General features: G+C 43.8%; 1 protein-coding gene across 4 annotated transcripts in view; it reads left to right on the plus strand.

The window, feature by feature from the left end:
* ZNRF3 (zinc and ring finger 3) overlaps positions 1-14,275 on the plus strand; it is a gene marked incomplete at its 5' end in the record, with an annotated part of 72,225 nt that extends 57,950 nt beyond the window's left edge. For all 4 annotated transcript variants that reach the window (XM_080355192.1, XM_080355193.1, XM_080355194.1 and 1 more), the window contains 6 exons: positions 3,176-3,307; positions 4,198-4,308; positions 5,505-5,672; positions 7,724-7,826; positions 8,265-10,010; positions 11,071-14,275. In XM_080355192.1, the coding sequence (XP_080211318.1) occupies positions 3,176-3,307; positions 4,198-4,308; positions 5,505-5,672; positions 7,724-7,826; positions 8,265-10,010; positions 11,071-11,114 (2,304 nt within the window). In that variant the 3' untranslated portion in view covers positions 11,115-14,275. The remainder of the gene's footprint in view (positions 1-3,175; positions 3,308-4,197; positions 4,309-5,504; positions 5,673-7,723; positions 7,827-8,264; positions 10,011-11,070) is intronic.
* Positions 14,276-16,429: the final 2,154 nt, after the last annotated feature.

The following is a 16,429-nucleotide window of genomic DNA, read 5'->3' on the forward strand; positions in this document are numbered from 1 at the left end:
AGAGCAAAGTTTGGGGAGTTACATTTTTCTTCTAGCCTTAGCTAGAGTCCAGAATCCAGGTCTGGGTTTAAGGTTCTGAGAAAAGATGGAGGCAAATTTTTTGTGGCCCTTTATGTAGTCGAGGAGGTTTTCTTTGCCCAGATCTGTGTACAAGACACAGGGTGTTTGTCCCCACCCAGCTTGTGATTGATAGTATTGATGAGCAGCTGCTTTCTGGGAGGTTGCAAAATGACTTTCAAACCTGGTTCTAAAAAAAAATTCTTACAAAAGTTATAAACATTTCTTTCTCGTTCACAGTTGATGATTTCTGGCCTATGTATTTTGTGGACAAGCAGGGTTTTTCTTTTTTTGAGGTTTTGGTACAACTTCCATCTTTTCATTTGGAGTGGGTGAGGTAATAGCTCTTTGAAATGCTTTGACAAGATCCTTGCAGCCAATTCGGAGTTATTTGAGTAGAAAGAAGAAACATAACAAGGGCAAAAATAATCTGCATTTGGTTTAGTTTTGTGTTGAAACAAAACTGCTGTTTCTGCTACAGCAGAAACAAGTGAAGCTGAATGTCTGTAAGTGCAGCCTGAATTTCTTGGGGGAAAGAGACACCATCAGTGTTTACATTAGAAAATCTGGCTTTAATTCTGAAATGAGCATCTGTTGGAGAAAGGAACGCAGGCTCTGTGCAATGGATGCTTGGAGGACTGTGCTCTGCATGTGCATCAAGGCTACAGCCTTGATCTTGCAAACATTCTCAGGGATATTTTCTCCCTTTTTACACACATAAAAAATATCTGCACAAAGATGTAATCTGTCTTTTCCTGATTTTTTTCTCTATATTACAGCTTCCAGTTACTTTTAGCCACCCTGCTCTCAGCTTGCGGAGCTGAGTTACTGCCTCTTGCTCTCTTCCCTCTACCAGCAACAGCTGTCCTTCCTTTATTCTTGATAATAAATTGTGTGCAACTGTCCCCAGTAGCTGGGAAACTGGTCTAGTGGATGAATTAATATTTTGGCTGTACCGGTAAACTGAAAGATGTTAGTGGCTTAGTGCAGTAACTGGCAAAATAGGCTCTAAAGGATCGAGCAGCAGCCGAGGCAAACACTCACAAACAGGAGGGAAATGACTAGAGCTGGCTTTCGTACTCCTAAGTGTAGGAGTGACTTGATTTGCTCCCTTCTCATGCTGCTCTAAACACTGTTATTTCATGCACTTTCATTCTCAACCATTGTCTTCAGAACCCTTGACATCACGGGATACTAATTAATTTGTCTTCAAAATAAATACCATTTTGGCACTCTCAATGGAACTGTGGGAAGCAACGACAGATGGATAACAATGGAGGAAAAACGGACATGAGTTAATTTGGAGTATCTTTGAATCAAATGGAAGTATCTTCCTCAGACACTGAGGGGAGCTGTTCAGGAAGCTTTCCCAGGGATGCTTGTTACCCAGCCTTACAACAGCCGAGGTTGCTTTGGGTGGGAGGAGTATTGAGAGTGGCAATCCTCCCTGACAGAGACCAGAACAGGAACCAGGCTGGACCAGGAGAATTGTCCTCGGACAATTTGGTAGCAGAATTGCTGCCAAATGAAAGGGCTTCACGTACATACATTGTGGAGTTTATTCCCGTTGATTTTAGTGTCTTTTGCTGTCGACTAAGAATGAAGCTTTTAGAAATGCTCTGTCAAGTCTGATTTGTTTCTTAGTTTTACTTTTGCATAGTTTGAAGAGGAGTAACAGCACCCAGAGCACCGTGTTTAGCAAAAGTCTGGCAGCGCAAAAGATACTGAGGAATCAGGTGAATTCTTAGACAAGAAAGCTTGAGAGAGAATTTGTGTCTGGGAATGCAGGGACAGTGACTGGATTTGGCCTCAGATCAGCGAGCCTTGTAGACATGTGGGATCTCTGAGTTGGTTTCAAGTTCTTTGGCTAGTTTTTAGCTCTGCAAGACATGTGCCTTAAAAATAGTTTTATCGGTGTTCTCAGAAGTCCTGTCAAATACCAGGAAGATCCTGTTTTAAGGTCTCGGTGAAATCTGTCACCATCATCTGGACAGATTGAGTACTCTGTAAGCAGGATGGTAGACAGTCAGTTGGTAATTTCTACATGTTTTATCCAGAAACAACAGGCAGATATCAACAATGTAGATGTGGTATCTCTACCATACGCTACTCTTGTTCAGTTTGCTCACACTCCTGTCCTCTCATTCCTTTCCCCCACACCACTTCTATCTGCTTCTCAGTGCCTTGCTTATTTTGCATCAACCAGCCTCTGTACTAGGATTTTTCTTGTGGGTCAGAATAAGCTGTATGAATTTATCATGTTGGTGCCATTTTGTACCAGAACAACTCTCTCTTCTTGTTATTCCCCTTTCTGGGTTTGTTGGCCAGAGCAGTTACACAGTCTCCACACTTGAAGGTTTCCAACATCTGGCTGGATGAAGCCCTGAGCAGCCTGGTCTGGTGGCACCGTTGACCCTGCCTTGACCAGGAGGTTGGGCTCCTGAGGTGCCTTCACACCCACATTATTTTCTGATTCTATTATTTGGCTTTAGCTGCACGTGGAAGGAAGTTTCAGGGTGAATTAAGCTGTCTACTCATATGCTTAAGTCTTTGAGGCCCCCATACTGGAAGCTATATCTGTAGTGGTTGCTAGAACCCAAATAACTGTGTGAGTTTGCTGAGTTAAACAGCAGAAATTACAGACTTTAATAAATTGGGAAGGTACAAAGAGCCTGAAAGACAGGACTCTTACATGGGATTGTTCAGAAAGCCAAAGAAATTTGTATGGGAATAATATGACTACAAAGTTGAAATAACAACAGGTTCAGAAAAGGTAACAAGGCCAATTTTTTTGGAATGTGGAGATTTTTATTTTTCATCTTGTGGTTTATCTTACTACAGTATTGGTATGTGCACTGGGACAGTTAAAACTGCTGTTCAGAAATAAGATTCGCTTATCCTTAGTCTTTGTTTTGGTCAGTAAAAAAAGACAGCTTAAGTCAAAAGTTTGATTAAGGTTTAACTCTGTGGAATACTTAAGTGAAAGTCTGTGCTAGAAGAGAAAAATCGATGCTTGAATCAATTCAACATTCATATTCCTTTACTCTTCTCTCCATCATCCATAAGAGAGGTCGTTTGACTGAAACACGCCTTTTGAGTAGATGATTTTTTCTTGTAGCTGAACGAGGGCGCAGAGGACCCTCTGAAGAGACCGGTGGTGTACGTGAAGGGTGCTGATGCTGTCAAGCTAATGAACATCGTTAACAAGCAGAAAGTGGCGCGAGCAAGGATTCAGCATCGCCCCCCACGGGTGAGACTTTAAGAAACGGTATCTAGGTATTACGCTGCTGTTACTTCATGCACTGCTTGATAACTGCACTGAGTGTGAAGATGTTCTGATGCTTCCATGAGCATTATTGCATGTGAAATTCTGTTGACCTAAATAAATTGAGCAACTGCATTGTGGACAAGCAGCTACACTTGATATAAGCATAGAATCCACAATGCAGCATCTGCTGTCTTTTGTAAGGATTATTTTGAATGTGTAAATAGCTAAAAAAATTATATCATAGAAGTTTTCCTTTTTCTTAATTAAATAACTTAGTTATTGCACACACCTGCTAGTTCAGATTTGTAAGGTAGTCTGTCCTATGTTAACTAATAATTCTGTGTGGTATTTTAAATATGGCTTAGTTTTTTTAGCACTCTCTACATTTAGTTTATAGAAGAACAAAGCTAGAGGTCATCCATGTCCCAGTTACCGCTTTGGTTTTGTTGTATTTTTATGGAATTCTTCTGTTCATAAATGTATTTGAGAAGTGGGCTATTCACTGAGAATTCAGATGTTGGTTTTCACTCACTTAAGCATACAAGCAAACCAATAAATCATGAAAATTTGTGTTAGTGTGATTCACTCAGTTAAAAAACTTGAGGTTTGTGGGATTAGTTCAGAGACACTGTAAATCTGACATCCTGTGACTGACATTCTGTGTATTCGTTCACTTGCAATGACACGTGTAACCCAGGTTTTTGTCTCATAGAATCCTCGTTAATGAACAGAAGAGCGTGTACTTCAACTTTTGCCATTGTGGCTGTGTACATTTGACAGTAACCACTGAGAAAGTAGATAAGAGAAAAGAACAGTAGATTTGAGTATGATCTAAAGAAAAGAAAAATAATATTTTTGTTTTAATTTTTAAGCAACCCACCGAGTACTTTGATATGGGAATTTTCCTGGCCTTCTTTGTGGTTGTGTCTCTTGTTTGCCTCATTCTTCTTGTCAAGATCAAACTGAAACAGCGACGTAGTCAGGTAAGAGCAGCAGTGGGATGTTCACTGAATGCTGAAAGTTGGTTTCTCTTACTTTGTCTTAGAACTTGCTGCTTTTGGAAATGCCACTTGGTGATTTAGAAAGAACTTATCTTTGTGGAAATGTTTTTATCCATGGGTGTAGGCCTTTGGAAAAATTCGGAAATGTCTTTTAAGGAGACCTACATTGACCTGCGATGTTCATTCAGTTAAATCCTTACATGAAAAGAGAACAGAAGCAGTCCATTTAGCCGTTGAGAAAGAGTAACATCTCTCGTTGTTTAGAGGTTATAGGTAGCACTGATGAAAGTCCAAGCTCTCGTTGCTGTATTGTGAAGAAAATATCAGGACTGGAAATAAATTGCAACTCTTTTTGATAGAATAACATCTATTGATTCTTAATGGGAGAGGTTTGCCAGGTAAAAAGTTTGGTTAGGAGAAATTCTAGGTGAGATACTTTTGTGTTTGTTCTGTTAAACATGAAAGGGAAAGCAAACAGAGGCTAATGGACTCTGAAGTTTGTAGTTGTAATCTGTCCAGTATATACATGTAAGAGGAATGCAAAGCTCTGTAGATGCTTAGGACTCTTGGTTTGGACATGTTGAGTAGGAATCCAAAGATGTTATGAGCCAACAACAGTGTTAAAAAATAGTGATTAAAAGGGGAATGATAAATTCTACAGTAAAATGAAAACAACCCACTGCCTTCCTAGACTTCTACTATTGATAAAATTCAGGCAGAGGGGGAAATAATACAGCTAATTTAGTAACATTTCATTTTAATCCTCTCTCAAGTATTGCTTCTGATGAAATGGTGGTAATAGCTTAATGGGGCATTACAGTCAATATTGACAGTTCAGAAAAAGGTCCCGACTGAGCCTTAGATGTTGCATTAAATAGTTGCTGCCTGTTAACTGAGCACTTGCAGTGTATCCCAATTGTCAGCACCTTCACCTTGTTTAAATTTGAAATAGCTTATCATTCTCACTGCTGCATGTGTTATACATTGCTTTTGTGAGGCTTCTGATCTAAATTCTAATTATCCTTCTCTCTGCTTAATTTATGAAATTGTACATTAGTTTGGGCCTGACATAATTTGGTAAGATAGATTAATTTGATATAGTGGTGTTTCTCTCCTACTAGATTACAGTCCCTTACACAGCAGCGATGCCTTTTTCTTTTTTCTTCGTTCTTTTGTAGAATTCCATGAACAGGCTTGCAGTGCAGGCACTGGAAAAAATGGAGACCAGGAAGTTTAAATCCAAAAGTAAAGGACACCGGGAAGGCAGCTGCGGAGCGCTGGACACACTCAGTAGCAGCTCCACCTCTGACTGCGCCATCTGCTTGGAGAAGTACATCGATGGGGAGGTAAAGCTTGAATGGTTTCTTCAGCATGGGCTGAGAATGTAGCTGGTTTGGTTTAGCCCTGGGTTTACTGCCGGGTGCTGAGGTTGTGCTGTTGACAGACTGATTACATTGAGTAGCCAGCTCAGCCTCAGTGCATCCTGCAGCTCTCAAACACATCTCAAAGGCTTTTCCACACACACCGAGTGGGAGGTGAGGGATCTCACTCTGCAAGTTTCTACCTCCATCAGGTGGCTTTTCTGAATAAGAACTTGTAAAGAAGTCAGGGTTACTTCAGCGTTCAGTTCTCTGAGTATTTTAACAAATTGTGCACTAAGCGTTTGGTTCTCTGGGTATTTTTAACAAGTTGCATGCTAAGGTGCACGCAAGCTCTGTTGGACATGAGGGATACATTCTGTCTTTTGCTTCTCAAGCTTTGGTGGCACCTTCTCTTTCAAATGTCGAGTACACAGCACTGCTGGGAAACCAGAGGAGGAGAAGGAGGAGATGCCAGCAGGTTCAGGAGCTGTTTGCAGTGCTTGCCTTCTGTGCCACAGCTCTACCCAGGGCAAGCAATGAAGGGATGAAATAGAAAATAGGCTCCTTAGAATAGTGGCAGTCAACAATCACAGCTTTAAACTTCCATATAAAAAATTATTTGAAGAGATTTTATTTTGAAATTTTTCCTGAAAGATTCACTATTTTTAAGGCAATAGAAAATACCAGCTGCATTATTTGAGTGCTACAAGCTACAAACAGGAAATGAATGAAGTTAGCTGTTAGTTGAAGTTAGTTGTTCAGAGTAGCAGGGGTGAAGGCAGACAAGAACTTCAGAAGGGCTGTACCAAACTGACTTGGACAGGAAATTGATGCATGAACTTCAGCATGAAGTGATATATGTAGGGAAGAGCTTCACATGTGTTAGTGATGGTTTGTGAGGTGAGAATTACTGTTCAGGAGCAAGATCTTGAAGTGATTTAGATAGCTTTGTGAAAGGAGATTGATGCTTTCTGGGAGTCAAAAAGGGAAAACATATTAGAAATGAGAAGAGGGAGTCTAGAGAACTGAACAGAAAATATAGTTACAGCATTGTGTAAGTTCAGTCATGGTCTCACATTGAGTACTGTGTGCACTTCTGGTCTCATTTCACAAAAGGTATGTTGGAAATAAAAGTGCTTCAGAAAAAGGCAGTCACAAAGTGATCAAAGATTTAGGTTAGAAAAGACCTTTGAGATCATCGAGCCCAACCGTAAACATAACACTGCCAAGTCGCACTAACCCATGTCCCTAACCACCATGTCTACAGGTTTTTTAAACCCCTCCAGGGATGGTGACTCCAGCACTGCCCTGGGCAGCCTGTTCCAATGCCCCACAGCCCTTTGGGGAAGAAATTGTTCCCAGATCCAACCTCAACCTCCCCTGGCGCAACTTGAGGCCGTTTCCTCTGCTCCTGGTGCTTGTTCCTGGGGAGCAGAGCCCGACCCCCCCTGGCTCCAAGCTCCTTTCAGGCAGTTCAGAGATCAGAAGGTCTCCCCTCAGCTCCTGTTCTCCAGCTGAACCCACCATGTCCCTCAGCCGCTCCATCACACTTGTGCTCCAGCCCCTCACCAGCTCTGTTCCCTTCTCTTAACTCGCTCCAGCACCTCAAGGTCTCTCCTGTCCTGAGGGGCCCAAAACTGACCCCAGGATTCAAAGTTTGGCCTCCCCAGTGCCCAGGACAGAAGATCACTTTGCTAGTTCTGCTGGCCACACTATTCCTGGTAAAAGCCAAGATGCTCACTTTAATGATGGACTCTCTCAAGGTGTTAGGTCATAGGGACACACAGCAAAAAGTGTCCTAAAGAAATGTAGTATATCTGCATGGAATTCCAACGTGCTTGTGGACTGTTCTTTTAGTAACAGCTGATCACTGGCTGTTGTGCTTTCAGCTGTGTTGGAACAGATGTCATTTTTTTCCTTCTTGCTACTTTGAGACTAGTAACCGATCCATTTAGTAGCTAGGTTGAAAAAAAACTGTGAAAAATTCACTTGTTAGGAAGGAGAACTTTTTCATGTTCCTTCATGTGTTCCTGCAGGAGTTGCGTGTCATTCCCTGCACTCACCGGTTTCACAAGAAGTGTGTGGATCCTTGGCTGCTGCAGCATCACACCTGCCCTCACTGCCGCCACAACATCATAGGTGAGTCCTGCCATGCTGGTGCTCTGTTCTCTCATCCGTGTCAGACTTTGCAAAATGAAACAAATTGCACTTGTTTGTAAATCTCCATAGAGCCCGTAGTCTTTATTGTAACGTAACCCTACAAATACAGTTAGGAGTAAGTTCTTTGCAAATGGAATGCTGTATGAATGGGTTTTGCACATATGAGAACAGCATCTGAAGTCACTTTGCTTCTCTTCCTTTTTAAGCAAATATAATCGAGTGTTTCATGCTCTTGACTGATTTTGCTTGGTTTGTTACTTTTTCTTCTGTGTAAAAAGTTGTTGTTCTTAAAAAAAACCCCTCTTGTGTGTGTAATGTAACTAAATTCAGAACAAAATATCATTCTTTCTTGCTTAAAATATGTTCCTTTTTATTCCTTCCTACTTCTGCTTCTCCACTCTTATTTCTCTCATTCAGAACAGAAGAAGGGAAGCGCAGGTCCAGTCTGTCTGGAATCCATCAACCCAGCACGCAGCCGGCAGCAGAGGGTGATTCTGCCCGTGCATTACCCAGGCCGAGTGCACAGAGCAAACCAGATAACGGCATATCCCACCCGGACAAGCATGGACCCGCACGGAAACCCCATCACAGTCCTTACAGTTGAGCGACATGGGGAACAGAGCATCTACCAAGCCCAGTCCCCAGCCTATATCCAAAGTTATCAGCCTATTCATTTGGACCATGCTTTAAACACGCATCACTGCAGTCTGGAGCATCGGGCTTACTCTCCAGCTCACAACTTCCGAAGACCCAAGTTTGGTGGACGCAACTTTTCCAAAGCAGCGTGCTTTTCCCAATATGAGACCATGTATCAGCACTACTACTTCCAAGGCCTTAGTTACCCTGAGCAAGATGGACAGCCTCCAGCTGGCATTTCTTCAAAGGGTCCTTCCCGTGCCTTCCAGCCTGGTAGCAGCATGATTTTCCCTCCTGTGGTACACGTAGTGCCCTCATCCCGCTTGGAGAGTTGCAGTACCTCCAGCTTCAGCTGCTATCATGGTCATCGCTCAGTGTGCAGTGGATATTTGGCTGACTGCCCTGGGAGTGACAGCAGCAGCAGCAGTTCTGGCCAGTGCCACTGCTCCTCTAGTGATTCCATGGTTGACTGCACTGAGGTCAGCAACCAAGGGGTTTATGGGAGCTGCTCCACCTTTCGCAGCTCTTTAAGCAGTGACTATGACCCGTACGTTTACCGCAGTAAGAGTCCTTGCCGAGCGGGTGAGGTTAGTGGTGCAAACAGGGGTGCAATTGTTCTCTTGGAGGGCCCCCACCAGGATGAGCTTCCAGCTCACAGTCACAGTCTGGTGGGTGCTGACTGTCGGCCTGTGCCAGCTTCTTCCTCAGGGGACCAACTGTCTAACTGCAGCATGGATATGAACTATAGCAGTAATTCCTCGCTAGAGCACAGGGATCCAAATGGCACTACCTCAGAGGGAGGAAATGAGGCCATTCCTGGTGCTGCCTTGGATGTTAAAAGGAACTGGAAGGATCCAGAGATAGCAGGGCCTCTTATGGAGCAAGCGTGTGCGTGCTGCTTTGAACTCCAGCACCCTGCCCTGGAGCCTGGTGGTGGCACAGCTGACTGTAGCGCACTCTTCCTTAGCTCTCCGCTCTGGGGGACGTGTGGCCCAGGAACAGAACCACAGTCAGGGAGCACCCCAGGCTTGTACAGTATTAACTCAGACCACTTGCATAGGACAGATGGAGTAAAATATGAGGGGTTGCCCTGCTGCTTCTATGAAGAGAAGCAGGTAGCCTGTAGTAGCAACAGTGGCAGTGGAGGCAGTGGCTGCTATACAGAAGACTATGCAGTGAACGTGCAGTACACGCTTCCAGATGACACCTTGCCAAGCTGCTGTAAGGGTGTTTGTGATCTGGGTCAACGCATTCCCATAATTCCTGAAGACAGAGACTGTGAGCTGATCCTACCTACAGAGTGCCAAGGGACCCACACAGGAGGCTGTAGCTCCTGGGATGGAACACCTGAGCTAGATACTTACCTGCACTGCCAAGATATAGGAGAGGTACCGGACGAGAGGGAGGTGTGCTATGAGGCAGCGTCATTCCTGCGGCAGAACCACTCTCAGAAGGAGGAAGCCAGAATGCTCTTTCCCAGTCCCACTCTGAACTCCCAGAAGCTGATGATGACCACAAAGGCCACAGGTAACATGTGCTTTTTTTGATTACTCACTGCCTTTCTGTCCTAGCATATGAAATGCTGCCAGCCTCCCAGGTGCCTGCAGCCATAGAGGTTAACTGCCATCTTTTGCATAAGAGGAGGTTATTGACTAATAATTCACCCCGAAGTGTTATTCTGTTGTTACCTGTGCTCATTTGGTCATAGCTAGAAGAACAGAAGGTGATAGTTTACTAGCTAACCCTATAAGAGCTTTCATGCTCATCCTCTGTGGGGAGGGGAAAAGGTGACCGCTGGTACCAGCCCCCCATCGGAGCTCCTGCAGCCAGGGACACTGTCCCAGTCATGGCAGCTGTGATGAGCTGCCTCAGTGGCCAAGGACAGAGTGCTGGGAGGGGACAAACAAGCTGAAGGATTAAAAAAAAGAGTGAAAAACTTGGAATTTCTGTAGAAGGAAAATAAGTAGGAAAGTCTCTGCTGTGGACATACACAAGGGGAAAAGCGAACCACTGGTGGAATGTTCCTTACGTGCCTTGCTAGGGCTGTTTTTAAGGGTGTTCGTACAATCATAGGTTGGAAGGGACCTCAGGCCATCATCCAGTCCAGTGTCCTGCTCAAAGCAGACCAAGTTATTAGTTTGTCAAATTAGACCAAGTTTATCCAGTGAGGCCATGACAGACTCCAGGGACACAGAGCACACTCGGGATCTGGGCCCTTGCTCCTGTCCTTGACTACCAGCATGGTGAAAAGGTTTTCCTTACATCCAGTCTGAACATCTCACCTTTCAACTTAAGCTCCTTACCACTTGTCCAGAATGCATCCCTGTGAAGACCTTGGCTCCATCGCTGTGACAGCCTCCATGTAGGTATCGCAAGGCTGCTCGGGGTTGCCCCCAAAGCCTTCTCTTTTGCAGGCTGAACAAGCCCCCGTCCCTCAGCCTCTTTTCACAGGGTGAGTGCTCCAGCCCTCTGAGCATCTTGCCTCTCTGCTGAACTCGCTCCAGTCAGTCAGCGTCATGTTCTGGAAGCCTCAAAACTAGATGCAATATTCTAGATGCAATGTTCCTTAGTTTTCTTTATCCTTCAGGTGCTGGATCTTATCCCTTGGAGAGGAGCCAAATCGGTGACTAGACCAGATGATCCAGATGGAGAAGCGGAGCTTATCAGAGACTCCAAATTCTGATGGACTTTTTTTTTTAAGCTTTGACAAACACGCAAAAGTGGTAATGTGGAGAAGTCCCTCCCCCACTTCCTCTGTGTCCACATCAGCTTGATTGTCTCCTTTCTCGCTCTTGCCTGAAGCCTTCAGGCCTCCATTTGTGTGCAAAGCCCACGTGGGACATGGTGTGGAGCATTTCTGAGCTCTAGTGCCATTTCTATATTAACGACAAAGTGTTATTTATATTTTCTTTCTAGAAGTGACTGTGTCAGCTCTTGCTGATAGGTAACATGGTGTGTTAAATAAGCCAGGCTATGTTATCTCCTACTTAAAGGAGTCCAGCCTTTGATAAGCTCAGGGCTACATCTGCCTTAGAAACCAGATAGCACCTTGAAATATAGTAGTCCAGAGGGATACAGCTGCTGAATGGATGCTCAGATCCTGACTAATCCTAGTAGCAAATCCTAGTAGCCAGCAAGTTATATGAGCGATTTTGAGGGAGGTGACACATCGGACTGTCTCCTGTTCCCTCCTCCTCCTTTCATGCTGCTCTGATGATTTGGCTGGGAAGGGTCTCCTGCCATGGTGATTAGATTTGACAGAGTGGGAGTAGGGAAGCTGTTCGCTCAAAATGTTCTCATCCTCACTTCCTGCTAAACCACGGACCTCATTGTATCTTCTGACCGGTGAAGAGTGCTGGGGACCTCTCCCTCAAACAGATGCTAGAAGGAAGTGCTTAGGAAGGGTAATACCTATGCAGGTCATGAACCTTGCCTTCCACAGGAAGTTTTTCAGGCACCTGTAGCCCAGACGGCTGTGAGGACGCTGGTGTACGCAGGAAAACAGCTCGCAGGGTGTGTGCGGCTTGGCTGGCTCGTTTTGGAACCAGGTCAGAAGGTGGCTTGTTTCCTTGTAGACCGCAAGCATGCCTAAGGGAAGCAGTGCTTGTCACCTTCTGCTCATGTGGGAAAGTGAGGGACTGGGTTTAATCATTGTTTTCTTCTTTGCTGTGGTTGATGTAGCTTCCATAGATCGATCTGTTTTAAAGGTTTCTTGGGCCCAGCCAGTTGTGCTTCATTTTTGTCTTGTGTACAGAGTGCTCTCTGTACCCCATTAGCCTGGGCACATACTTTTATTCTTGTTCTTGTACTAGTGGGGATGTTTGTTATCATGAGATAATACATGTCGTCACTTCTGATACCAATTGTTTCCTGTGGAAACAGCGGCTTCTGAGTAAGAGGCGACCATAGCATGGTTTAAATTGCCTGTCATGCTGCATGTGCCTGAGGACACAGTGTCATCCTGTCTGGTGTATTCACAGCAGGAATTCTCCTAAAGGGAAACTAGTTATTTAATGCCCACAATGCCAGCCTTCTGAAAAGATTTGTCCGAAGTTCAGGACACTTTGGAGATACTTAAAAGTATAAAAAGACATGAAAAAGAGGTGTACACGTCATGTTACATTTTCTGCCAAAGTAATGTCATTGACAGCACTGGGCTAATTGTGAGAACCAGCAAGGTTAACGTGTTTGCTTTGTAGTCCCAAATGAAATACTTTAAAAGAAGCAAACATCTAAGAACTAACAAATACATTCACCTGTTTACTTTTACTTTCTGTACTCAGTAAGTTAGGAAGAAATAATTCGACTCAAAGGAATTCACATTAGATCTTTTTAAATGAACCAACACCAAAATCCAGCTGTTCAGAGAATTAATACAAGGCGATATCTGGGTATAAGATTAAAAGAAAAAGTCCAATAAGCACATTTTCTGTGTATAAAGCTTATTGAGAACGAACTCATTCTCTGAATGACTGGAGTAAGTGGTATGTTTTGGGAGAATAAACTCTAAAGGTTTGGGGTTGTTTTGTTTTGTTTAAGTCTCACCTTCTTCCTCCACTCAAAAGAAACGCATTGCAGAATCTGTGGTGTCCTACCTTGGTTGTTCTGCTTGGTGTCACGTGAGGCACTGTATGAGGCCACCTAAGATGCATTGTACTCTATCGCTACACAGCACGTTGTGGTAAAATGTGGTTATGCAAAAGAAATTTGGATATTCTGGCTTACGGTGTTTCTGGCTGTCCAGGTCTCATTCACACGTCGTGGAAATCTCTGCCGGTACAAGTCTCTGCAGGTCTGACCTCAGAGTTACCCTACGCTTGGTTTCAGTGTTTGGTTTTATATTGAACATTTAGTTAATTCCCTGCTGCCTGTATGTCCATACAGACTTACAGCCCAGCTGGCCATGAGAGATGATTTTTATAACAAAATGCCTTTCTACTACTTAAACGAACAGTTGTCATTGTGTTTGGCTCATGAGGCACTATTTAAAATGTTTTTAATTAAAGTTATAGCACTTAAAATTGTGTTGTATAAAATTTGCTGTAAAGATTTGTAATATGGTCAAAGGGCTCTTTCTCCTTCATTACCATTTTTTAAAAATGTTTTAAAAGCTAGAAAACATCTTGTATATATTCTGTATATGTATAGCAGCACATTTCATTTATGGAAATATGTTCTCAGAATATTTATTTACTAATATATTTATCTTAAGCCATGTCTTATGTTGAGAGTGTGTGACATTATTGTAATAATCATTGAAAATCACTAACATGAGGCCCTGTAAATACATGATAATTGCACACAAAGATTTTACAGTACTTGCCGACCAAAAATGATTTAAGAAAAGTTGTAGTTCCTGCAGTTTTGTAAGAAAGTGTACAAATGTCTGTATTAAAAAAAAAAAAAAAAAGGCAAAACCACACAAAAATACAGTTTTATTGCATATCCATGTGGACGTTGTCCTTCTTGTTTCAGGGGAAAAGCCATGGACAGCTGTGCTGTCTTAGATACACTGAGATGAACTGTCATAAACAACGATATATTTTCCCTTCTTAAAAAAAAAATAGGTACATATATACATACACACACATAGAGACCCTAACAGAAATGATTGCGATTAAAAGTGGGTTTTCTTCTGGAGGCACCCATCTCGTTCTGCCTCGGGACCGTTGGGCTTTCAGCTGGTCTCCCCAGTGTTGTCTGGTGTGGGCTGGACTCCTGAATGCAGCTCCAGGGGGTCTACCCAGGGTGTTGTGGGGGGACCCTGTGGCTCCAGCGTTCCTGGGCACACCTGGTGCTGCTGAGCGTCAAGCCGAGACCTTCAGTGCAGAAAACCACGTGAGGGGAGGGAGGCAGAGGAGACACCAGGCACGCAGGACGAGCAGGTGAGGAGAGCAGCGCTGGCCCAGGTGCTCTGCAGGGAGCAGCAGGACAGCACCTGACGGGGGTTGCAGGTGATTTGGGGGCGGGATCTTACAGTCCCTGAGGCCTCCAGGGCATGAGGAGTGAGGGATCCTCGTTGGTTTGGAACCTGAGTGTCCCTTGTAGCAGGGGAACTTAACTCTGCTTTAATGTCAGGTAAGTATAATTTATTGTCCTGAAAAAATATATAAAACTGTTGTGAGACCTGAGGCAGAGTGATGCAGGTGGATGCAACTGGATAGCTTGAACAATCAAGCTATATGCGAGTCCTTACACTGGACCATGAAATCACTGCTCTCACTTGAAAATCAGTGCTGTGCTATTCTCTTTGTGTCGGCAGAGGGCAGAATGTGACCAAAAATGTTTTCGCAGACAGCAAGCGAGCGGCTTGGAGGTATGTGGATGGCAACCTGCATGCATACATATGTATATATTTAATGTGTTTATATGTTATTGTGTAAACAGTTTGCCTTCATACCTTATTTATTTCCCATCCAGTGACAGACACACGCATTCCTTTCCAGTGTTCTCCAGTTTTTTCCCCTCTCCCAAGGATTTTTACCTGGTAATCCCCTGGTCTTCCTCTCCTCTGGTCCATGCTCAAGGGTGCTGTGATTCAGTCACCTCAGAATTCAGCCAAGAAATGAGCCAGCTCTGTTTCATATGTGAAAACTCCATGTTTGTGGTGACAGACTGTTGAGTATCGTTTTGCACGGGACTCTCTCTAGCACGAGGATCAGTTCTAATCCTCCTCTCGGGTACCAGGGTCAAGCCTGGTCTGTACCGGGGGCAGACATGAGGGTGGAACAGGAGCAGGAGGCTGCGAGTTGGCAGCACCAGCAAGTGCTTCCCAACCATAGTTTGTGACCCTTTTTTTCTCACTCGGTGAGCAGAATCCTGGCAGTTACCAGTGATTATAATTAGGTGTTTTATTTGCAATTTAGCTCATTAAACTATTGTTGTCGAAAACAGCGTAAAACTTGCCCTGTGTGTTTGGCTGATGCGCCTGTGTTGATGGCTCACATCTGAGTCTCCCTTTCCCTCTCTCCGCCCCCGCAGTTTGCCATTGCTGACTAGTGTTTTGTTTTCTCCTTTCTTGTGCTGAAGAAAACCACGAGGTGACTGTGTTTTTACGAGCAGGACGTACCTCTGCCCTTGCTGTCCCACAGAATAACCAGGGACCCCCCTGCTGTGTCTCTTTGAACAAGGCAGTTGTGGGATGTTGCCTGAACTCCAGTGCTGCTCAGCGGGGTGTCTGCCTGTGTGCTATTATCTCTTTGTTGTGGCTTTTTTGTTTTTAATAACTAAATGTAAACATTTTCTACAAAAAATGAATATTTTTGTATTTTGTGAAGGGAGTTTTGTTTTACTCTTGAGGTTCGATATATAAGGGACAAATTTGTGGCAAAATGGGAGTCCTGTGGGCACCATAAACCTGCATGAATCCTCCCCGTGGTCAAACAAGAAAAGCAGGAGCAGACTATTCTCAATGAGATTGTACTTTATGGTAACACTTGGTGTTTCTGTAACACTATCTCATTTTTGCTGTAGCAATATTTGGTGCATCTGTCAAATCCTATGACAGCTGCTAGGTAACATTGGTTATACTTGTCTGGTGTGAAGAGAGAAGTGCCCTTAAAAGGATGGCTGTGTTCATACCTCGTGGAGCCAGGCTGGCCTAAGCCTTTGGCCAGGGAGAAAAGACAAGCCTGAAACCAGATATTTTATCTTGCAATGGAAGCGCCATGCTCCTGTTATTTAAATGCTTCTGTGAAAAGAGTTTCTTTCAGAATAAAGAATACACTTCCCTAATGGAGAATGAAACTGTTGCTTGGGAAAAAACAACAACAAAAAAGGCTACAGTTCCCAGAATAAACTGGAGTGTAAGAAAGAGGAGTCTCGTAACTTGAATGGCAAGAAAGGAGAGCAGAGTGAGCTGCCCTGTGCAAGGAGAGGCCAGTCCCTGGGGACACTCGTGTTTCTAAAAGAAAGTGAGTGAGTCCTGACATGAAAAGCTGGAGACA

Source organism: Nesoenas mayeri (assembly GCF_963082525.1).
Source record: "Nesoenas mayeri genome assembly, chromosome: 17".
Taxonomy (NCBI): domain Eukaryota; kingdom Metazoa; phylum Chordata; class Aves; order Columbiformes; family Columbidae; genus Nesoenas; species Nesoenas mayeri.